The 24,594-nt window shown below is 40.7% G+C and overlaps 2 protein-coding genes across 2 annotated transcripts; both read left to right on the top strand.

The window, feature by feature from the left end:
• Positions 1 to 838: 838 nt before the first annotated feature.
• LOC128366815 (IgGFc-binding protein) lies at positions 839 to 11,997 on the top strand (the record flags this gene model as incomplete). Its single annotated transcript, XM_053327582.1, has 19 exons — positions 839 to 1,087; positions 1,221 to 1,800; positions 2,037 to 2,635; positions 2,755 to 3,322; positions 3,509 to 3,774; positions 3,877 to 4,218; positions 4,342 to 4,915; positions 5,044 to 5,243; positions 5,637 to 5,778; positions 5,877 to 6,205; positions 6,293 to 6,872; positions 6,972 to 7,570; positions 7,925 to 8,492; positions 8,609 to 9,207; positions 9,304 to 9,871; positions 9,964 to 10,163; positions 10,349 to 10,723; positions 10,854 to 11,140; positions 11,988 to 11,997. Coding segments are annotated over 19 exons (7,635 nt in total), but the record flags the coding sequence as incomplete, so codon positions are not given.
• Positions 11,998 to 13,476: 1,479 nt separating this feature from the next.
• On the top strand, positions 13,477 to 21,453 carry LOC128366423 (FXYD domain-containing ion transport regulator 6-like). The gene is made up of 8 exons (XM_053327131.1): positions 13,477 to 13,645; positions 16,201 to 16,258; positions 17,983 to 18,009; positions 18,227 to 18,250; positions 19,617 to 19,691; positions 20,914 to 20,950; positions 21,069 to 21,106; positions 21,230 to 21,453. Exons 2-8 carry the CDS (start codon positions 16,207 to 16,209, stop codon positions 21,232 to 21,234), a joined length of 258 nt encoding a protein of 85 aa, XP_053183106.1. The 5' UTR covers positions 13,477 to 13,645; positions 16,201 to 16,206; the 3' UTR covers positions 21,235 to 21,453.
• The last annotated feature ends 3,141 nt before the right edge of the window (positions 21,454 to 24,594 follow it).

The following is a 24,594-nucleotide window of genomic DNA, read 5'->3' as shown; positions in this document are numbered from 1 at the left end:
CAACTTTATTGTGCCTCCCTTGAGCTATCAGAAGAGATATGACAGTGTCTATCTCCAGGCTTCCCAGCCCACCCAGGTCACTGTCCAGTATGGCAACCGTAAAGACATCTTAAGGTTGATCAGGGGTCAGATCACTGAGATCAAACTACACAACCCTAATACACTGTCTATTCAAGCTAATCACGGTATCCAGGTCCTTATGCTCTTCAATGGTGTCAAAACGTGGCGCACAATCTATGACCCTTTCTTGATGACCATTCTGCCCACTGACCGCTTCTGCTCCTCTTACTCCATGGAGGCTCAGGATGGCTTCACAAACCAAGCCCTGATTGTGGCAAAGACCAGTGTGACAGCAGAGTTGCGTATTGATGGTGCCAAGTTGCCCCGTGATGTCCAGTGGAAAACAGTTACAGGGACAGATTTCTCTTGGGCGATGATGTCCTCCTACAAAAAAAACTCTGGTAGCACTAGAAAAACTATTTCCAGCTCTGGTTCTGGCTTTGGTCTCTACAGTATAGGAATTAGCTATATGAATGGCTATGGTGCCCCAGGACAATGTATAAAGCCAGGTAAGGTATAAGTAGCATTTCAAGAATTTCTCACCCCCCCTAAAATCAGCTCCAATCCAGATCTGTTAATCATATATATTGACTAAATTAAATATTACCGATACAAAAATGTAAATGGCATGACATGACGTGGGAATTAACTGTGCTGTAATTCTGTTTTTTCAGAGGGTGGATCTTTGTCCTGCAGTAGTATCACCTGCCATGCCAATGAGGTGTGTGAAATGAAGGGTAACCATCCCACATGTGTCCCAAAACCAGTGAAACCCGTAACTGGTATCTGCTGGGCCATGGGAGACCCCCACTACCATACCTTTGATGGGCGAAAATATAACTTCATGGGTACCTGCACCTACGTCATTACTAAAAACTGCGCTAAGGATGATCAACTCCCAGCCTTTGAGGTCCTCGCCCAAAATGAGAACAGAGGAAGCCTCAGGGTATCATATGTTGCCTTGGTCACAGTGAAGGTGTATGACATCACTATCACTGTAGTTCGTTCTGAGACAGGTCGTGTAAGGGTAAGACTTCTTATTTCTGTTGATGAAAGATGGTTATTCTTTCAAACATCCATATTTTAACATTGTGATTCCATTTTTGATTGATTTGATTCTGTAATATCTATTTAACTGTCTTTCCTTATTTTCTTCTTAGATTGACAACAGTCTGTGGGGTTTGCCAATAACTTTGAAGAACAATAAACTGATTATTTATCAGAGCGGCCGCTCTGTGGTTATCAAGGCTGATTTTGGTTTGACTGTCAAATACGACTGGGAACACTATCTTGTAGTGACTTTGTCCAGCAGCTACGCTGAAAAGACTTGTGGTCTCTGTGGCAACTTCAATGGCAATCCAAATGATGATTTCACCACACCGTCAGGCAGCCAAGCAGCTGGGGTTGTGGCTTTTGGAAAAAGCTGGAAGGTGCCAGGGCTGGTGAAAGATGCTTTGTGTAAAGATGACTGTGTGGGTGGGTGTGAGCGCTGTGAACACAGCCTGATGAAGATCTGGGAAGGTGACTTATTTTGTGGGCTCATCTCACTTGTAATTAATGGGCCATTCAGCAAATGCCATGCTACCATAGACCCACAAGCATATGTGGAGAACTGTAAATACGATGTATGCATGGGAGGCGGCCTTCGACATTTCCTCTGCAGAGCATTGGAAGCTTACGCTCAAGCCTGCCAAGATGCTGGGATCCAGATTCAAGTTTGGAGGGGGATGGCAAAATGTCGTAAGTAATGTTTTCAAGATTCAAGATTTCAAGATTTCTTTATTGTCATTTCACACACATGTATTTGCATACACAGAAAAGTCGTTTCTCACCAGCTCCTTGCAGTGCATTAAAGAAAAAGGAGTAGTTTAAAAAAAACTATATTACAAATGTAAAAATGTAAAGAAATTTAAATTTAAATGAATGTGCATGTTTTTTTTTCTTTTTTGACTCTATTCTCTTTCTTCTCCCTAAAGCTGCTAAATGTCCTGCCAACAGCCACTATGAGCTCTGTGGCAGTGCCTGCCCTGCCACTTGTGCTGACCCTAATGCTCCTTCCAAATGCAAGTGCCCTTGTGTGGAGACCTGCACCTGTAATCAAGGCTTTGTTTGGAGTGGAAGTCAGTGTGTGCCTGCCGCTCAGTGTGGCTGTACCTATGAGGGTCGATACATTCCTGCAGGAGAGTCATTCTGGGCTGACCACAGCTGTCGGCGATGGTGTAAATGTACTGCTGGAAGTGGACATGTGCAATGCCAGGATAAAGGCTGTGGGAAAGGGCAGCAGTGCAAAGTGGTTGAGGGCATTAGAAAGTGCCAAGCAATCTCCTACAGCACCTGCCAGGCTACAGGTGACCCCCATTATGTGACCTTTGACAAGAAGAGGTTTGACTTCATGGGCACATGTGTGTACCAACTGGCTGCACTTTGCTCCAAGAATCCAGAGTTAGTGCCCTTTGAGGTGTTGGTGCAGAATGATCACCGGGGCAGCAAAGTTGTTTCCTACACCAAGTTAGTGGAGGTCAAGGTGTTCTCCCTCAGTATTGTCATCACTAAGACACACAAGGGCCTGATTATGGTAAGACCTGGATGATGAATAGAGTAATCTTTCCTGTGGATCATTTGGTCATATTCTACTGTATGCACTTTTAAATAATCAATTTCAGTATATAAATTCACAACTGTGTTCACCTCTAGCTGAATAATGAGCTGGTCAACCTGCCTGTCACCCTCGATGGAGGAAAGGTGTCTGTGTACAAGAGTGGCTGGTTCGCTGTGGTTACCACAGACTTTGGCCTCAAAGTGTCCTTTGACTGGAGAAGCTCTGTGTTTGTAACACTGCCAAGCGACTACATGGGAGCTGTTTGTGGCCTCTGTGGCAACTACAATGGAAAACCCCAGGACGACCTGATTCCTAAGAATGGTGGCAAACCTGTTGCACCAGCAGATTTCGGCTCCAGCTGGCAAGTGGCTAAGATCCCGGGTTGTGTTGGGGGCTGTAAAGGGGTGTGTCCTGATTGTGACATCACACAGAAAGTTAAATATGAGAAAGGAGATTTCTGTGGTTTGATCAGTGACCCCAAAGGGCCGTTCCGTGACTGCCATGCTAAGGTGAACCCAGCTGGTTACTTTGATGACTGTGTTTATGATGTATGCCTGTATAAGGGCAGGAGGGATGTGCTGTGTCAGGCTATTACAGCATACACAACTGCCTGCCAGGCTGCAGGGGCCACAGTGTATAGCTGGAGAACCAGTCAGTTCTGTGGTGAGAAATAAATAATTATTGTTTTAATTACATAAAAGGCAAAAAAAACATTATTTATTGTAACAGTGTAAAAAGTAAACATAAAAGTTTTTTTTTCTTTTGTTTTTTATTTTTCTTCAGTTATCCCATTGTGATTTAAAGTTACAACAAAAAATTCACATTGTCTTTAATGTCTCTTGTTAACAGCGGTCAAATGTCAAGTCCACAGCCACTATGAAGTTTGTGCAATTGCATGTCCTGCCACTTGTCAGAGTCTGGCCCCTCCTAAAGGTTGCGAAGGTCTCTGTAAGGAGGGCTGTTCCTGTGATGAGGGCTACATCCTCAGTGGAGATCGCTGTGTTCCCTTCGCAAAGTGTGGTTGCCTCTATAAAGACCGCTACTACCAAATTGGCCAAGTGTTTTATCCCAGTGGGCAGTGTCAAGAGGAGTGCAAGTGCACACAGGATGGATTGGTAATGGATACTAGTGTAGAAAAATAATAATAATGTGACACTTGGTCAATGTATGGAAATTCATTTGATGGATTTTTCTTGTTTCCAAACTATTTTACTCAGGTTGACTGTAAGAAGTTTAAGTGTGGTGCTAATGAGAAGTGTAAAGTGGAGAATGGCGTCCAAAAATGTCATCCTGTTGGTAAGGGTGTTTGCCGTGCCTCTGGTGACCCACATTACAAATCTTTCGACGGGAAATTATTTGATTTCCAAGGCACCTGCACCTACACACTCTCCAAGAGCTGTGGGCTGGAGGGCACACACCTGGTGGCCTTCTCTGTTAACGTGGAGAATGTTAAGTGGAATAGGATAATGAACAACAAAATAGTTTCTGTCACCAAGCTGGTTTCTGTGGAGGTCTATGGCTTAACTCTAGTCATGAGACACAACATGTATGGAGTCCTGGTGAGCAAATGTTCCATATTTGGAATAAATGATTGTTTGTTGCCACTGATCAGAAAAAAAAGTTCTAACATTCTTGTCATTAGTAGTTACTTTCTTTTAATAAGATCTGTGCTTTTCTTTTAGGTAAATGGAGTGTTTAATAACATTCCCCTGAATCTTAATGATGGAGCAGTGGAGGTCTCTCGGGAAGGCAAACATTATGTTATTAAGACAAATTTCGGACTGCTTGTCACTTATGACCTGGTCTACCATGTTACAGTCACAGTGCCTGGTAATTACCGTGGTAAGGTCTGCGGTCTGTGCGGCAACTTCAACAGTAACCCAAAAGATGACTTCCAGTTACCCAATAATCAGCGGACCAATAATGTGAATGTATTTGGAAAGTCGTGGAAGGTCACCATCCCTAATGTGTTGTGTGAAAATGGCTGTGCAGGGAATAAATGTCCCAACTGTAGCCCGGCTCAGAAGGCTGTGTTTTCAAAGTCCACTTATTGCGGTATTGTTAAAGAACCCAAAGGTCCTTTTGCAGACTGTCATAGTAAACTGGACCCAGAGCCATATTTTAATGACTGTATATTTGATGTGTGCGCTTCCAACGGTGATGATAAGGTACTGTGTGACAGCATAGCAGCTTATACCTTCAACTGTCACATGGCAGGAGCAAGTGTCAAAAACTGGAGGACACCTTCATTCTGTCGTAAGTGACAAAGAGACATTCCCTTTTTTCTTCTGAGTCAACCTCTTCTTCATGTCTGTCATATTAATATTGCATATTACAAATAATCACTGTTTCTTAAGACTTTTCTTTTTGACAATTTCTTTCAGCCATGAAATGCTCAGCCAACAGTCACTATGAGGCATGTGCAGATGTCTGCGCCTCATCCTGCGAAGGCCTCACAGAGATAGTCCAATGCTCTACCACCTGCGTGGAGGGCTGTGAATGTGATGATGGCTACTTATTCAATGGGCAGACATGTGTGAAGGACACTCAGTGTGGCTGCTATGATCATGGAAAAACTTACAAGGTACAGCTCAACACCTCTGTCTTTACAAAAAAAATAATATTAAGGGAAGAGAGAGACATTTTTGAACAATTTAAATCATCATCATCATTCATTCATTCATTCATCATCGTCATTTGTTTTAATAATAGTGGAATGGCACACACCCATAACAACATTTTTGCTGACATGGAAATACAGCAGGACTTTCCTTTCGCCACAGTGGTGAACATTAGCTAGTTTGATATTTGATATGTGCACTGAGAATTTCTCTTGAGATCATATTTAGCAGATTATCTAAATTTGTATTTTCATATCAAGTGGAATAACCATGAAATTACCTGAAACCCTCTTTAACCTATTATAACTACTGGTTATTATTTTTCCTTGCATAATGATTGTGCTCTGTGTCCCCAGGCTGGTGAAGTGGTGTATGATGAAGGCTGCAACACAAAATGTACCTGTAATGCAGCAACAGGCCTCGTCTGTGAAAAGCATTCCTGCCCCAAAAATACCAAGTGCATGGTCAAGAAAGGAATCAGGGCTTGCTACAACACAGGCAAGACACAAATGATACATATTGGTGGTCATTCATTTTCATTTTAAGTATTCTTAATTTATTAACTGAGTAAATACCTTTTTATTTATCCTCTGTAGATCCCTGCAAAGATGCCAAATGTCGAGTCAAGGAGAAGTGCCATGTTGAGAAGGGTGACGCTGTGTGCATCCCTGAATACACAGGCATCTGTTGGGGCTGGGGGGACCCCCACTATCACACATTTGATGGGTACAACTATGACTTCCAGGGCACTTGTAAATACATAATCTCACAGACTTGTGGCAACCTGGACGGTCTAGTTCCATTCTCTATTACTGAGAGGAATGATAATCGGGGAAACACTGCTGTTTCCTATGTGAGGGAGGCAGATGTGTCTGTTTATGGGTTCACAATCACTGTCCAAAAGAGCCAAGTTGGTCAAGTCAGAGTAAGATTTAAATTTGTTTACTGATATGTTTGACCCATAATATATTAGTATGTACATAGAGTCTATGAACTGATTTTTGTCTTTCAGGTGAATGGGGAACTGCAAAATCTACCTGTACAGCTAGATGATGGTAAGGTGTCAGTGTATCAATCTGGCTCCTCTGCAGTGGTGAAGACAGATTTTGGCCTAATTGTTTCTTATGACTGGAACTGGGAACTAATCATCAAGTTGCCCAGCAGCTACTATGGCAGTGTCTGTGGTCTGTGTGGAAACTTTAATGGTAACAAAGGTGATGAGCTCCGTAATCCAGAAGGCAAAACTGTCTCCTCAGTGATAGAGTGGGGCAAGAGCTGGCAGACGCCTGACCAGGACAAAGACCATCCTTGCTGGGACACATGTGTGAAAAACTGTCCTACCTGTAACGATAATGACCGCAAGCTCTATCAGACTCAGGCCTTCTGCGGGGCCCTCACAGCCAAGGCCAATAGTATGTTCAAGGAATGTTATGGAAAATTGTCCCCTGAGGCCTTTATGAACAGTTGTGTATATGACATGTGTTTGAATAAGGGAGACAAGAAGATGCTGTGCCAGGCGTTGGCCTCCTACAATAAGCAGTGTCGGGAGAAAGGGGTAGTAATCAAGGACTGGAGAAAAAAGTTTGACTGCCGTGAGTATTGATGACAAGCTTATTTGTTCATTTTGAACAAAGATTTCAATAAAAGTTTTTATGTTTTGATAAATGTCTGTGAATTATGTTTTTACCCAGCAATGAACTGTCAGCGTCACAGCCACTATGAAGACTGTGCAAGTCCATGCCAGCCATCCTGCCCGTTTCCTGATCGTAAGCAGGCCTGCACCGGTGCTTGTGTGGAGACCTGTGTGTGTGATAAAGGTTATGTCCTCAGCGCTGGTGTCTGTGTGCCTTCTAAAACATGTGGTTGCTCCTATCAGGGCCGCTACTACAAACCAGGCCAGCACTTCTGGGCTGATGAGGCTTGTAGTCGCCTCTGTGAATGTGATACAACCCTTGGCATGGTGGTATGCCGTGAGGCTTCCTGCTCTGCCAAAGAGAGGTGCACTGTAGTGGATGGAGAGCGCGCCTGCCGACCCATAAGTTATGCCAAGTGCACAGCCTCAGGTGACCCACATTACCGGACTTTTGATGGGCGCAAGTTTGACTTCCAGGGCACATGTGTTTATCAGCTGGTTGGACTGTGCTCTGAGCAGGCAGGGCTAGTGCCTTTCAAGGTGACTGTGCACAATGACCACCGGGGAAGCAAGGCAGTATCCTACACAAAGACAGTCAAATTCTCCATATATGGCATCACCATCATGATCTCCAAAGAATATCCCCACAGAGTCCTGGTAAGTATAAATATGGATAACAAGAAGCATAGGTGTGATAAGATAAGTGACAGATTTTTGGAGAGAAAAGAAAAAGGACACAGCATGTAATAGCAGTATTAAAAAATAAAAACAGGACAGATACTGAGCCTAATTCAAAATAATGGAAAATAATGCCTTCTGTCATTGTACTAATTTTGACATACCTCATGCTCTCCTGCAAAAAAATTTAATTCCATATAAAAATTTGATCCAAGCAGACTTAATTAAACTAAGATTTGACTGCACATTAGAACGGATTAGCAAGGACCACAGAATTATTAAATGCATAATCTCCTATAAATATTCCTCCTTCCTTCATTTTCTGTGCTTCAGCTCAATGGGCAACTTGCTTCAATGCCGTTGAATTACAATAATGAGCTGATGGTGTCTATCAGCGGCCGGACAGCTGTAGTGGAGACACTTGCTGGTATCACTGTGACCTTTGACTGGCAGAGCACAGTGACTGTTACTCTGCCCAGCAACTACCAAGGTGCAGTGTGCGGTCTGTGTGGCAACTATAATGGAAAAGCCCAAGATGACCTGATCATGAAGAACAGTCAGACTGCCCCCAATGGAGACAAGCTGGGGGAGAGCTGGCAGGTGGCCACTGTACCAGGCTGTTCATCAGTCTGCCAGGGGGCATGGTGCCAGGCCTGTTCAGACTCCCAGAAGAAAGTGTATGAGGCCCAAAAGTACTGTGGTATTATCGCTGACAAGGCAGGCCCTTTCAGAAATTGCCACAGCCATGTAGATCCTGCGCCTTACCTTGAAGATTGTGTTTACGATGCCTGTCATTATCATGGTCACCACAGATCAGTTTGTGATGCTGTGGGAGTCTACGTCTCTGCCTGTCAAAGCCAGGGAATCACCATCCACTCCTGGAGAACAAATACCTTCTGTCGTGAGTTTGTATATGTGCTTTCATTTTTAATCTAATTTTAGTTTTGACCTTGAAATCCTTTATTTTTAATCTCTTTCATCTTGTCCCTCTCCCCCTCCTCTTGTTTTGTCCCACAGCAATGGAGTGTCCAGATAACAGCCATTATACCCTGTGTGCCACGGGTTGCCCAGCCACCTGTGCCAGCTTAATCCCCCTTACCACGTGCCACAGGCCCTGCGCTGAAGCCTGCGAGTGTGATGAAGGCTACCTACTGAGTGGTGATACCTGCGTGCCTGTGAGAGACTGTGGCTGCTCCTACGATGGTCAATACTACAGGAAAGGAGACGTCTTCTACCCAGAAACCAAGTGTTTGGACGAATGTGTTTGTGGAGAGAACGGTGCTGTGTCCTGCAAAAAGACCAAGTGCCGTCCAGGGGAGACCTGTAAACTCTTAAACGGAGTGAAAGGCTGCCACTCTGAGGGGCAAGCCAAGTGTGTAGCCTCTGGTGACCCCCATTACATCTCCTTTGATGGACGGAGGTTTGATTTCCAGGGTACTTGTATCTATGTGTTGGCCAAGGTTTGTGATGACAACAAAGGCCAGCTGACACCATTCACTGTAACACAGGGGAATGAAAAATATGGAAATGGAAAAGTGGCTGTTACGAAGTCGGTTGCAGTGACAATCTATGGTTATACCATTCACATCCAGCAGCGAGTGCCGTGGAAAGTCCTTGTGAGTTCAGCTGTTTTTAATCAAAATATCTTTGTGTTTGTATTTCCTCACAAAAAGTGCTCACAATGATTCTATTGTCCTTCTTCCTCCATCCAGGTGAATGATGAACTTCTGAACCTTCCTCTCTCCCTGCATAATGACCATCTCAGAGTCACTCAGGAAGGTCGCAACATAATCGTTCGGACAGACTTTGGGCTGACAGTCCTCTATGACACTGTCTACTATGTTGAGGTGATTGTTCCATCAACATACCAGGGCAAGATGTGTGGTCTTTGCGGCAACTACAACAAGAAAACTGGTGATGACTTCACACTTCCAAGTGGCAAACTAACAAAGAACATCGATGACTTTGGGAGGGCGTGGGTGGTAGACCTGCCAGGGCATGTGTGTGGTGGCTGTGGAGGTCAGTGTCCAGTATGTGACAAGGCCAAGGCCACCTTGTATGGAAAACCAGATTCCTGTGGCATCATGAGTTTACCTAATGGGCCATTCAAAGCCTGCCACAGTATAATAGACCCAGCAGCATATATGTCTCATTGTGTGTTTGATGTTTGCGCTACGGATGGCAACAAAGATACTCTGTGTAACAGCGTTCAGGCCTATGCTTTGGCCTGCCAGAGTGCAGGAGTTCTAATTCAGCCCTGGAGGAGCAAGTCCTTCTGCCGTAAGTTACACAAAATAGTATGTTTGTGATTTACATCCACATTTTATTGGTATGTTCATACAAAGTCTTACAAAAGTCTTCCTCTCGTGTAGCTGCTTCCTGCCCTCAGCACAGTCACTTTGAGATGTGTGCAGACACCTGTGTTGGGACTTGTGCTGGCTTTATTAGCCCATATTCCTGTTCTAAAGGATGTTTTGAAGGGTGTCAATGTGATGATGGCTTTGTTTTTGATGGCAACCAATGTGTTCGCTTGGAAAAATGTGGTTGTCTGCACAAAGGCAGATATCTGACGGTAAAACTTATTTTGTAACTGTGCTACAACTGAATGGTAGTCATGAAAAAATATCAAAAATATTAGCATAAAAAATGATAATACTTTTTATTCTATTCATTGCATTTACACACAATACAGACATAGCACATTCTGTTCTTATGCTTGCAAGTTAAATAATTTTAGAATACAATGTTTGTTTCCAGGTGGGTGAGACAGTTGTGGACACAGACTGTACATCCAAGTGTGTATGCCAGGCCTCTGGGCTGGTGAAGTGTGAAAAGCTGTCCTGTGTTAGTGGGGAGGTTTGCAGTATAAGAGAGGGAGTCAGATCCTGCCACCTCAAACAGGGCAGCTGCAAGATCAACAAAGCTGCCCACCTCACCTCTTTTGATGGCATGTCTGGAGCAATAACAGCTCTCGGGGCATTTGAAGTGGCATCTCTGTGTGATGAGACCTCTAAGCTGTGGTTCCGTGTAGTTGTGGATGTCAGGCACTGCAGTCAATCTCCCTCTGTTGACACTGTGTATGTGTTCTTCAAGGACACCACCGTCACTGTGAACAGCCAGCAAGTGACCTGGGTGAGAAGTGTTTAAAAAACATAAACTTTTTGGTGATTAAATTAATTAGCAACTTTTTTCAGTTGTCTATGTCATTGCTTTTATTTTTGTTTTGTTTTTCCTCTTCTTTCCCCTTCTTGGTGTTGTCCAGGTAAATGGCAGGAAAGTGTCTATTCCCAGCAAAGTGACAAGTGAAGTATCTGTCCAAATATCAGGGGAAACTGTAATCATTGAAAGGGCATCTGCTGTGCGGGTCACCTACTCAATCACAAAGGAGGTCTCCATCATTATTCACCACAGCCTGGCCAGTAAAATGTGTGGTGCCTGTGGTAATTACAATGACAACTCTAAAGATGATTTGAAGACAGCAGATGGAAAAATTACCACTGAGGTGTCTGTGGTTGTTGGCTCCTGGAGCGCTGGGGACTTTTCGAAATGGTGAGTATTTAAAACGCATAGGATTTCATCTGTAAAAATGTAATGGGAAAAAAGCGTTGCTACATTTAGTGCCATGATAATTACAGTCCTCTTCATTACTGTGGAATATACATACTCTCATCACACTGCTCTCCAGCTCCCAATGTTAACAACTTTGTCTCCTCATCTACGCTTTTTAACCTTCAATTCTACTTAAGGTAGAAGTTTTAATCTTGCACTTTATCTTGCCCTTTATTATGCAAACTGCAAACTTAATTTGACCACTGTAATAATCAAGTAAAGATCAGCGAGAGATGGGACAATGCTATGACCATTCAACCGCTTATTCTCTTAACAGCAAGAACTAAACAAGGACTCCACAGAGCCCTTTTAAAGGAATGAGAGTGTGGTTTTTAATTGCATTTGGTCCAATTTAATTAAGAAATGCCAGAGAATCCCCTATGGTAATTACTGATTAAAAAGCAGGTGATGCTGACAGGAATGGCCATCAAAAGCTACCAAGCTTGCAATCCAATCACTGCTTGTCATCCAAGGACACTTAAGACTCATCTGGGTGCAATATTAATTTGAGCCCTCATCTTCAGTTCTGTGCTCAAGTCAGTATCTGAGAGAATTGAGTTTTGAGTTTTTGTCCCCTTCCTCTCTTCATGTAATCTAGTTGTCTTTTTGCAGGTGCGTTCTTATCACTGGACTCTAAACAACACAACAAAATACCACTAAATATCAGTGCTGCTCCAGAGTGTTTACATATGCTTTAAAAATGAAATGCTCAGAAGTGTTGCTGTTTTACCCAAGAGAGCATGCCTTTAGTGCCCTTTAACTGCAATTTGTTCATTTTTCATTTCAGTGGCCTGTAGAGATGCTGCCTCTGTGATGATATAGAACATCTGTATGGGTAGGAAATTTCAATTGTTTCTGGTCACAACATTGAACTTTGTTTCCTTGCAAATGAGACAATGCCACTTACATGCATGCTTTTTAACCCCCTCGCAGAATGAAGACAGATGGGGAGTCATTCAGCTGCAGTTGCTTGTTTACAGCCATTCATCTTGTTCATACATCTCTGTGCTTCCTCTTCATTCTTGAAATGGTTTTGGTTAACTAGTGGTCTGTTCCTCTATTGTTCATTTTGAAGTTGTGAAAAAAATCTAGCTCATTCTTGACCAACATCTCCATCTAGTGGGGCAGGAAATGATATCATCTCCCGTCCACAAAACTCAGCTGAAAATGAGGAACAGTCACAAGTCTTTTACCTGTCTTATTATAGGACCCTAATTTAAGTAATTTGTGCTTTACAAAATGTGTTATCCTTACTGTTCTGACCAATAAATTGCTTTTCTTTACACTATGTGCACTATTCTTCATTTACTGTCTACTTTTACAAAACCTTCGGGGGACTTTCTATATATATATTAGCCTGAATTAGAAGTGCATGACTGATATGGTTAAAGCCTGTGTGGTTACTTCTGCATCTACTATAGTGGGTGAAAAAAATCCAGAGTAAATGTGACATCTTGATAAGAAAGTTATCTGTAGTAAAGGCCCTTGGCATACAAGAGAAAAACGAAGTAGTGCAGGAACAAAATTCCACAAATGTCTTATAGCTAACTAATACCACAACAGTGCCTCACCCTATATATCATAGTCCAGACTTCACCATAATTGAGAGAGGACCTGCTGCCATCACAGCTTTGTCCACTCAGCTCTGTATTTGCTGGTGGAATATCACAGTCGGGGAAATCTGGCAGTTTGGTGTGGAAGAGACCTTGGTAAGACAGTTTGAGAGACGACTGTATCTCACCAACAGACTGTGCCGGCCATGAAAGCACACTAGTGTTTATGCTTTCAGTTGCAGTAAACTGAGACACTCTCCAAAGCCTGTAAATTACACCACAGTACAACAAACTCACTGTTTGACGCCGCTAGTGTGATTAAGGGGCACGATTTACCGTCCGTTTGGAATTCATGTTTTGCAGGGACCACAGATGGAAATAAGCTGGTAGCTAAATGTGATACAAACTACTTTTCTCTTTGTTTAAGAATAATGTATTTTCTACATGGTCCCTGATGTAAATAAATGTAATAAACTCAACTTTTAATTCTAGCACTAAACTGGATGAAAATAATCTCCCCACACATTACAGCAGTACAGTTTAAGTCTCCTTGTGTTGTTTGCCTCTAAGCAGGTCAGCACAGGATAACTCTTGTGAGTAACTTCAGTGGTTGAGCTCTTAGACAAGCACCCCGCCCCCGTCTCTCTCCCTCTCCCTCTCCCCCAATCCTAAAACAAGACCAAAGAGGAACACACATCCTTAAACTTGGAGAAGCAGCAAGTACTGAAGAATCTCCTCAGAATGCAATACATAATAATTTATTTTTAATCAGGGATTGACATAAGAGACGCCTTTGCTTCCCTGGCTGCAGTTACAAGTGAAAGAAATCTTTGGCAAAGTCCAGCTCACTAGGCAGAGAGAAAGTCCAAAGTTTCTAAGACGTTGATACACGGTAAGTTTTTTTCAATTGTCCACAATAACGCTCCTCTGAAATGAATGCACTTACAGAAAGACGTTTGCACTGCGGTTTGAAATTTGAGTTTAAACACCTTAAACCTGCAGCGTAGCATTTCCAAGATATTGTGTTTCATCTTGCAGAGATATTATAATTGTTTTTTTAACCGATTGGTCCAAACGCGGCTTCCTCCTCCAACTTATGTCTAAATACCTGAGTGCGCACGTGACCACTTAATTAGCTACACCAAACCACCAATCCTGTCTTGCAGCTTTCACACACTTTGACGCAGAAGTTAAATGTGTTTTTTTTCTTTTGTAAGTTCAGTATGTGAAATGATTTTCCATTTATATTTTGCTGGCATGATGACATCCTGGTACGCCATCTGAGAAGTTCAGTGGAGTTCAGTGTCACACTCTTATTCTGCCAGCTGCAACACTGCACACTCGAAAAGGAGTCGCTATTTAAAAACTGGTCACCGTTGTCTGCATTAAGTCATTTTTGACAAATGTGCATTTTGAAGTTTATCTTATGCAAGAGGCTAATATTGAGTCATTTATAGGTCCATGTTTCATCTTGTTCTTTAAAGTGTTTCAGTAATTAAAAATGGGTTCAGACTCAATTAACCTGAAGTACTTATATAGAAAGATAATATGTGTGAATCATCTATATGGGACTTGTTTAGGTTAAACACAATCAAACACGTAAACACGCTCTTTTTTTATTTAATTAAAAACTGTACATGTTAATCCCATTTTATTATAACCCATGCTAATTTTTTTTCAAAGTATTGTTCTATTAGCTCCTTCACTGTCTCCTCATTATATTCCTCTACATCACTCAGAAGGCTAACAAACAAGATTACTGGATTGGTTCTTGTTAGAATAACTCACACTGTATTTGTTTGATTAAACCTGATTGGCAGGCCTTTGTTGTTAATCCTGCTCCCAGGGCTGAAGTGTTCATTTTTCTCCACTTCAGCTCCATGTTCACACCCCCACTCTAGTCATGCATGAATCCTCATCAGTGCTCTGGGCCAGGAAGGGAAACTTTGGCTCTGCTAACATAGGCTTTGATCTTTGCAATGCAAAACATTTTATTCCATGGCTTTATATTTCCTGCAAGTGGAGCTAAAGCTGCGTGTACCTGCTTTACATTTTTACTGTTGTGTCTTCAGGGTTTTGTTGCTATAATGTGGCTGTGACACAAACAAAACTGCAACCAGTGTGCCCTCTGGCCATGCTGTGTCCCTAAATGTTGGACTTTCTGCAATTCCTGCATCCAGTCATGAGTGGGAGTCTGGTTGTGGAAAATATGTAAACATATAGTGAAAGAGAATCTCAAAGAATGTCCTCATGACATGAGTCTATACTCAATGTGTAAACCAGATGACCCAGCAAAACGACTCCAAACTCACTGACCAAATATCAAATGCAACTCAACACCAGCCATGCCTTGCACTGCCATGCCTCATGTTCTGGGGTACTGATCCTGAAATAGACCCTCTTCTCTTACCCAAAAACAAGAGGCCATACTATTAAAACACACATCCTGATAACTTCAGTGATATTAGTATGTAGTGTCTTGCCAAAGATGGAACTTTTTGTCCCTATTATGCATTTAAAAAAATATCTTAGTCTCATTAACAGTTCACCAGTTTACTCAAGAAATTGTGTTTAGTTTTCAGGAGGAGCACTACTCAGCCCGAAATAACCGGTTGTTTAATATGTCGTGTAGCTCTGAATAGAGCTCTCTAAGGTTTAAAAATGTAACGTAGATGAGTTCAACTACAGGTGCAACTATTATTAGATTAATCTGTTGATTATTTATTAGAATAAAAATGCCAGAAAATGGAGAAAAATGTCAATCACTATTTATATATTATATTTATATATAATATTTCCCAAACCCACGATGCAACCTTTTGCCCCATCTTACGATCCTCAACCCAGAGATATTCAGTTTATTTTAATGGATAATGAAATATAACAGAAAATATTTACATTTCAGAAGCTGGAAGCAGATATTTTTTCATGTTTTTCTTAAAAAACAACAAAAGAAAAATAAGAGTTTTTTGAGCTTGAAAGGACCTCAAAGTCAGGATGTCTCAGCCTCCTTTAGTACTCTTTAAGCAATATCACTTCATGCTGCAGTTAAATACACATAAGCAGCATGAGAAATAAAGCTTGTTCTCCCGTTTCTAATCTTTAGAAAACAAAAACAAAAAGTACCTTTAACATTATCTGGGCTGGTTGTTTCATAGTTCTCTGAGGTATGAAAGTTGAGTTGCTGAAGACTTTGAAAACAAGCTCCTCTCTGTTAGCAAGGCAGTCAAAGTTTCCCAGTTATTTTAGTCTGGAGGGAGTAAGTACATTACAAAGTTTATCTGTAAATCGCATTTTTTCAAAAAGACTCAACTTCCTGTCTAGCGTATTCCCCTCATGCAAAAACAATGACACAAAATATGAGCACATTGCTTCTACATGATCAAATAAGGACATTTATTGCCATTATGTTCTGAATATTTGTCCCTGTTTGCTTCTTCTGTACAGGTACAAATGGATCTTTTGGTGTTGGTGGCATTGAGCTCCTGGATGGCTCCTACACTTGGTGAGCGTCCTTTGTCTCTTGTCACTAAACATTTACACTGTGGCCCCCTTTTTGAAATTGTATTTGTAGCTCCACAGCTGCTTCCCTGTTTCTGGAGGCTTTAGTTTGGGTTTGCTCTAAGCTCCTCCATGTTAATCAAGCTGATGTGTCTGTATAACAGGATCAGCGTTTGGCAGGGAAATGCTTGGTAAGTTTCCTGCATTAGAGTGGTCACTAGCAAAGCAAAGCATGGACATGTGATTTATGCTGCTCATTCATTTGGTATTGTTGCCTGCCATGCACTCTTTTCAGTGAAATATGTTTAAAATGCTTTGTCTTACTGTTAGTAATACAGAGGTAGCTTTTTCAGCATAATTCACAGTTAATATTTTCCATTAAAATCATTTATGTCAGTATTTTGCTGTGAGTAAAGGACATGTCAAAACAGTGTAAATGTTTCCCTATACTGCAGTCTGAGTAATCATTTCTTGAGGCTGCTGCAAAGTTTTCCATTGTTATTACAGTTCCTGGTGTTTGGTTCTTTTCTCTGAGTGCCCTGCATGCCATCAGTTGAGCTTGATGTTAAGCAGATTTGCCGGCATTGAGGTTTTTTCTATCTTCTCTGACTCTTAGGTCTGTTTAAGTCAGACCTTATTTGCAAAGGCTTGTCAGCACCAACATATTACCGAGATGTTTTTTTTGCATCATAGAAGAAGAGACTAACATTAATATTTACTGGCTGCTATTGAGATCAAAGTTAACTCCACCACTCTTATACTTACTCTGCAGCAATTGGGATGCATCGAGTTCAGCGTTTCAACTGTATCATACTCATCTGTAAGCATGTCCATTAATGACATGACTCTTAAACTGGGTGTCAGAAAAAATCTCTCAGCTTTTAACAGCTAAGTGTATGTTGATGAGATGTTGGAATAAATTGGAATAAGCAAACCTGCACTTCATGTCTACTTAGACTTCATGTCAATGGAAATGATTTCACAGATTACCATTTCATTGCATTCAACAGCCAGCTGTCAAAGGTTCCACATAAGCAGAAATACCAGGCCTGGCTGACATTTAAAACACAGCCTGTTGAATGTTTTAATGAGAGCTGTAAAAATAACTCATTAATGATGCACAAGTAGAAAAGTGTGCTACTCCATGGCTACAGTGTGCACACACCGAGCACTGGACTGTCCCATTTTTCTCTTTTATTATCATATCAAGTAAAGTTGTCTTTTTTAATTAAATATTCTGGTTGTTTCCTTGATGCCATTAAACATCAGGGAGAAATAGCAGTGGAATTAGCAGCTCGTTACCATAACAAAACAATATGCTTCTTTTCAAAGACTTGAGCATAACATGATAAGAGCCACATGGGAGAAAAGAAAGGTGACAGAGCAGAGAGGGGTTTGGACTTTCCCACGTTACTGACATGACACAGACAGTACTATAAATCAGGGCAATAAAGTACATATTTTAGGCAAACAAAGATTAGGAGAGTGGAATCATACAGTTTGCATGCACATTTGTATTACCATCACTTTTCTGAAAACTTTCTGATGTCTCAGTTGATGAATTTTATTCTTCTGGAAATGGAAGAAGCAAGTAGCGCACGTATTATCACCTTTATTGACCAACACACAATGAGATGTTTCTGTGATCGTTAGAATGTTTATAGCAAAATGTATTAATCATTAAAAGATGATTCTAACACTGTGCAGACGCTTTCCGTGTTTCCGCAGCTTCATCATCCGGCAGTGATGACAAAGGTGGGTATTATTTTATCAGAAGCTTAGAAAAGTCCAATTCCGATTAGCTACATACTCATTTTAGCTTGCATATAAATTGGTGTCGAAACCAAACTGGCTTAATGAATAGATGAGTGACTCTGGCCCTAAAACTGCTGAATAGCTGTCATCTCTCTGAAGTATGTCACTGGGTAAATCTGTTTTTCATTTGTTTCCTGTATCTGTTCTCTCCTACCAGACTACGACAGTGCTTTTCATTACGGTGAGTTTTGAGCAGATGAACTTGGTCTTTTAATGGCCGACCCGCTACAGGAAACATCTGGAAGGTCGAGTTGAGTTAGCTTTTTCCACTTGTTTTTTTCCACAAGTGATGGAAAACTTTCACCTCAAGATCAAGCTGTCCCAGTCCCATTGGTAATACTAATTCTGTCCTCTGTGTCGTAGTCCTGATTTTGGAGTCCATCCAATGCACTAAACGGCATAGAATGACTGCAGTGAACATCTGCAGTGATCTTTTATAAATACCTACCAACAGTTCAACCAACTTCAATTGGGGGTCTTAATCTGAGGAGTCACAAGACTTACAGAGATATGGAAAGAAACATATTTCTGTTACTCAACATTATGTGCTCAAATGTTTTCCTTTTTCTTGTAAAATACTGGTTGTCTTCAAATTAAATAACCTTTAAATGCAACCATGGATGGATGCATGCATGTAACTGGTTAAAATCTAGCTACAGAACTTGTTTGTATCTCTCTGTTCCTCATTTCCTGACATCTCTTCACTGTCACTGTCTAATGACAGCAAAAATAGTATGTTTTTTTTGTTGTTGTTTTATAATGAAACAACCTGAGAGGGAAAAATCACTCATTAGTTGATATGTTCACAACTCGTCTCCACGCTGAGGCCATAACCTATGACAAGGGGTCTTAAATAGAAAAAAAAGCACTAAGACAGTATAAAAATGTCCACCCATATAAGTTTTCTGTCACTTGTCTAAAATATGATCTTTATTCAATCAGTTCATTTTCTGTGGTCAAGTTAATGGCTGCAGTTATTTGACATTTTACTGGTTCATTAGGCTGTGTACCACTTGCTAAATTGACAAACGAAACTTAAACTGCACCTACTCTACTTAGCTTTTGTCAGACAGCATTTCATTTGAAGGCTATTGTCAAAATAACTCACATAACACATGACAGACAGGTGTTGCCCTACACTAATTGCTGCCTGCCTTCATTGGTATTTAAAGACATTTGCTTCCTTTTTGTTATTCTCAGCAATTTCTGAAGTCCGATATCTTCTGCACAGTGTTTCTAGCCTTATTGGGAAAGCTATCTATGCAGAAAACATGAGCCTGGTGTTTACAGTTTTGGTGACTGCAGCTCACAGGAAATCGTGGTGTCCCAACATGACCATTAGGGGGCTGTAGAATATTTCTGCAATGCAGCTCTTGAATCAAATTGTGGTTAAGTGCATTACTTAAGGGCCCTGAAGGCTTTTGAATTCAAGATATGTTGTAACTGTGAACTTTACATGGCAGATTTTGAGACGGGTTTAGTCTGTAAGTTCACAATTTACTGTACACTTACACAAGCAATATTAAATTGTTTTTTTTTCATTTCAGATTATGAATCTCTGAGAATTGGTGGCCTAGTTTTCGCTGTGGCACTGTTCCTCTTGGGCATCGCCCTCATCGTCAGTAAGTGTTTGACTACCTTAAGTACACAGCCGGGTGTCAGTGTCACCACACTGTTATCCCTATATGTGTGAGTTGACCTCACAGTGGTCAAAATTCATACAGTGGTGCAAAACAAGCAGGCTTCTGAGTGACTTTAAGGGAAGCCCACTGATGCTCCTCACACAATCTCTGCACTCAACACACTCATGCCCCGTGTTGTGTTGCCCTTTATACCTTTATTCCTTTTCCTCGCTCAGTGTCCTTCAAGGTTCCTCCTCCTACCTGCCAGTACCTGCTGTTACTGCCAGTAGTAGCCCTGCAACCAAAACCAGCCAATAAATAATTCACTGGCACCAGCACATCCTGCCACACGTTCTCTCTGCTTCTCTTGAGACAAGAGTAGATTCCTAACTGCACTCTGATAAACCAGCTGGTGAAATTATAATTGAATTAATTAATTGGCTTTTAAAGGTATGATTTGTTATCCAAATGTAAACCCATGGTTTGTCACATTGCCAAAATTGAAAGGAATGGAGCATCTGTCTCCACTGAATTGGTTTAAATACAGATTTACAGGAGACCACAGTTTAATCAATGTTATTCATGTTTTCTAGCAATTATTTGTTTGTTTACATCTGCAACATGTCTGTTGGACATAGGCATTCAACTCATGTCTATATTTTATAAACACTTTTGTCTTCTATTAGCGTATTCAGTGTTGTATTTGTTATTTGAGGTTTATGCAATAGCAAAATGGTTAAATTGAATCTTTAACTCAGTAAGAAACCATGGAATGTACACAAGAAAACATACAGTGTATGTCAACATGAATGAAAAACATAATAAAAGAGAAAAAAAGGAAAAATCATAAAGGCACTGCATTAAAGGGAACGTAAAAAATAACAGACCCTGAAAGTCTATGGTATAATACTGCATGTGGAATGAGACGTTTTGGTTCCCAAAAGGCACCCTTTGGCGCCTCCCAGTGTCAAAAAGAGTGAACAAATGATAAGTGTTAACTTTCAAGATGCTCAGTTTTTTTCTTAGCCCTGAGTGTATGTTGGTCAGTATCCTGGTCAATATAGTATAGCAAGTTTACTCTTTAGTGAATTCCTGTGGTGGCAGTAGCATTTTACTGTATATTCTGTGCTACTGGGGAAAACCAGGAGTACATTGTTGTCATCTACTGCTGCATCCTTTTTTAAATGAGAATAACTTTTTTATTTTCTTTCTCCAAAAACAGCCCGGAAATGTACCTGTTCGAAGAGTGATAAGTCAAGGTAAGTCAAGATAATGCTTTTCTGTAAAAGAATGAAATCTTCAAACTGTAAAACATGGAAACATTGTCCATTCCAATTATGCTTGTAATAGAAAAATTCCTTGTTTCATTGTCCTCAGGTCCCAGGGTCCTAATGTGGAATCAGGTGTTCCAAAGGGTAAATATTTTTTTCTTTCTTCTTTTCTTTTCTTTAATAATGATAAATGAGAATGTTTCATGTCTATCAAATGGATGCAGTAGAGAAAATACAAATTACAAAAATCTCAATCTCTTTCCACAGCTTAAACCCAGAGACAAAGAGCTGAGGACAGTCTTTCCATGAATGCATGATGCCTCCTTCAATTTCAAAATGTTATTATGCTCCTTTTATTCTTTTTTATGTTTTTATCATCAATAACTGTTACTAGACAATCTGCCTGCTTTATATGGTAGAAATAGTGTCATTGAGATTGTATTTTTGTGACTTTCAAATTTATGCAAAATAATAAAACACATTTGAAAATCTTTTTTGTTTTCTTTAATCAGTGCACCATTACTTCATGGTCTCCACCTTTAAGTTGGCCAGGAAACAGCCCACTACCGCACTGCTGATTCTGCTGACACCGCAGACAGTTCAGTCACATATGCAGTAGTAACTACCAGCAGTGAGGGTGTGAATGGTGTATGTGCTGCAATGTGTAGTCATGGGAGAAGTCTCTTTAAAACATACACTTTATTTGACCTATCTCTGTTTTTACTGCTGTGTACTGGCAGATATTCCACCATAGTGACTCTGGCAGCCTATATTCAAAGTAAAAACTGCATGTGTGGGCTATATTTTCTCCCTGGAATTGCAGGAACAGACAGACTGCCCTGCAAAATGCCAACACATGAGATAGAAACTGGTGTATTTTGAGCATGCAAAGCCCACATTTCATAACCATAAAGTAAAATTATTAGTAACAAACTGTGAGGAATGGTGGAGCAAAAACAACAATACAGCATTTTCAGAAATGTGCAACTCTCTCCCCTCCCCCTCCCCTTCCTCTTAAGGGGAGTACCTCGGGTTGCACCACTAGCGAATGAGTGAATGCAGTATTTCACTGTTGCCACCAGAGGGTTTCTGCCAAGTTTACACTGAAGGTTTACAAAGCAGCCCTGCCTTCTGAGCTGCATCTCTCATTTCCACTCAACTGCAACGCAGCAACCAGCTCAGTGAACTCTTGTACATCTCTGCAGTGCAGCCATGTCCACCACAGGTTAGTTTATGCTTTTTTCCTCTTTTGCAGAATATTTTTTTTGTGTGTGTTGTAAACAGATTACAGATTTATACTTGTTTTGTTATTCATTAAGTGTCCAAATAATGAATTGTTTTTGTGATCATAAAACAATTATGGAATTATTTTGACTTCCATAGCCATCTTTTTGCACTTTATTGGCTTGATGCATTGTTGCTACAGTGCCAAGAGCCAATACTGCTGGTGCATTGCTCTGAGACTTCTTCAGTGAACTCACCATCTGGTTGAACAATACTAAAGATGTTTAGCACTTCTCCCTCAAATTATCTTTGATACATTGGTGAAATGTTGGATAGAAATAAAAACTGCAGGATAAGCCACTTGGGAGTGAAGGTTCAGCAACATGAAACCACAATATTGATGCCTAGATAGCTGATAGCCCTTATATTTGCAAAATAACTCGCTATACTGGTCAAGATTACATTTCTTCAGGAATGCTGTCATTTTGGATGGACCCTGAAACCTTTGCTCCAAAGCTCTCTTATTTCCTTTATCTGCTGTGATGGTAGCCCTCTATCCTGCTGCTAGCTTGTAACCCACTTTCTTGTGGTGCATCTTTTTCTGCTGAGTAAAGATGCTGCATTGAGCATCTCTCAGTGAAAAAAAATCTCCTGAGGAGTTGTGGAGCCAAGCCTGCAGATTTGCAGGGCTGCACACCCTCCCTGTTCATGGTGCTGAACTGAACACACACCCTTAAAGCTTTCTGATATCCTTTGTGCTGAACCCATTATCTATTCTTTCTTTACAGAAACAATGTTTCCAGACCAAAGCGACTTTGACTATGGTAAGATTTACATAATGTAGTAATTTAAAAAATCAAAAGCACAATGCTTAATAAGTTCCATTTGGTTTTGTCTCTTGTAGATTATGAGACATTGCGGACCACAGGGGTTGTCCTTGCTGTTATTATGTTTTTCTCTGGCATTTTCATTGCTCTGAGTAAGTATAGATTTTACTTTATGTAAACCTTTAATACAGAGGATTTATCACGTATACATAAGCACCTTTGCCTTTGTAACTAATTTATCATTCCTCAAACAGGTAAAAAAATCACAAAATGTGTAAAACCCTCATCCAAGTAAGAGTTGTGCAAGGCACAGTGGATGACCTGCCTGTGCATGCTGTATGAATTTTACTTTTGAAGGAGATACCCAACCAGTGTGGAAAAATGTTGTTCTTTGACTAAAACTGAGTTTCCCACAGCACTACTTATCCTTGCCCTTGAAGCCTTTTTTCTAAATGTCCCTTCCCTGTTCTGCATACACAACCAAAACACACTTCCAACACACGAAAGAGTTTGAACCAGAACCTTGTGTTACAAATTACATGAATAATTCTTTGATATTCTTTGATATGAGCCTGAAAAATATTTCTAAATGTATATATCACACTCCTCGTGTGTTGGTAGTGAGTGGGCAGTATACCATATATTCTCAGCTGACTGCATGCCGCTTGTATGGCAAGAGAAGAAGAAAGACGAGAGCTGCTGTTTGAACAGGACAAAAAACTATTTGCATAATGGTCTGTATGTTTAAACCTCTGTCCCCTCAGACCCATGTGGCTTCAACAGCTTTTGGAACCTGTAACCCTGATAATGGATGCACTCAAATGCAACTTGTGGCCACAGTTTTCAAACTGTTATATTTTATAAACACTACTCTTGATGAACTGAAAGAAATATATTTTCTAATTTCCTTCCTTTCCTCTATTTGCAGCTCATCTGGTACCCAAATTCCAAAGACAGAAGGTAAGTTTTCTTTACTGCAGTGACTCTTGTCAGTCATAAAATGCAATCATGTTATATTACTCATTATAACTTTTCTCGATGTTTTTTCTTTTTACAGTACCACCTCAAACTGTATAGAAAATATTGTATGCTTGAAAGAGAGAGAAGACAGTCATCACAGGAACCTCAGCAACAGATTCACACACATCAGTGGTTTATGGCCATTCTTGTTTTGGCTAATATACCCCTGCCAAATGGATGATCACTAAACAGGGTTCCCCATCACATCCTAAGCTGTTCTCATTTGAGGTTCCACTGATTTTTTTAAAAAAGTTTTAAGTGCACTAAATATTAGCTCAGTATTTATAAATTGCTCAGTATTTTTATGTAGTGTAAGGGCTGATTTCTGAAAGTGACAAGACACAAACACACTCCCAATCATCAGATATGATTTAATAATACACATCCAGTGATTTGTGTGCCCATTCCATACATTTTACTCCTGGCACACAAAGTTAAGAGCATGATTACATAATAATAGAGATGCACATTTTGTATTAATGAACTATCAAAATCATCAGCTTCCAAAAAAGAAATGCATGTGTTCATCATTTGTATAATTTGCCTTTATTTCTCCTTTTT

This window comes from Scomber japonicus, chromosome 10, assembly GCF_027409825.1.
Source record: "Scomber japonicus isolate fScoJap1 chromosome 10, fScoJap1.pri, whole genome shotgun sequence".
Classification (NCBI taxonomy): domain Eukaryota; kingdom Metazoa; phylum Chordata; class Actinopteri; order Scombriformes; family Scombridae; genus Scomber; species Scomber japonicus.
The sequence above is the reverse complement of the archived record's forward strand: the minus strand, read 5'-3'. Positions and strand labels throughout refer to the sequence as shown.

Coding starts and splice junctions, on each gene's coding strand:
- LOC128366423 (XM_053327131.1), top strand. CDS start 16,207: ATGGATCTTTTGGTGTTGGTGGCATTGAGCTCCTGGATGGCTCCTACA. Junction 16,259..17,982: donor CTGGATGGCTCCTACACTTG/GTGAGCGTCCTT, acceptor GTGTTTCCGCAG/CTTCATCATCCGGCAGTGAT. Junction 18,010..18,226: donor ATCCGGCAGTGATGACAAAG/GTGGGTATTATT, acceptor CTCTCCTACCAG/ACTACGACAGTGCTTTTCAT.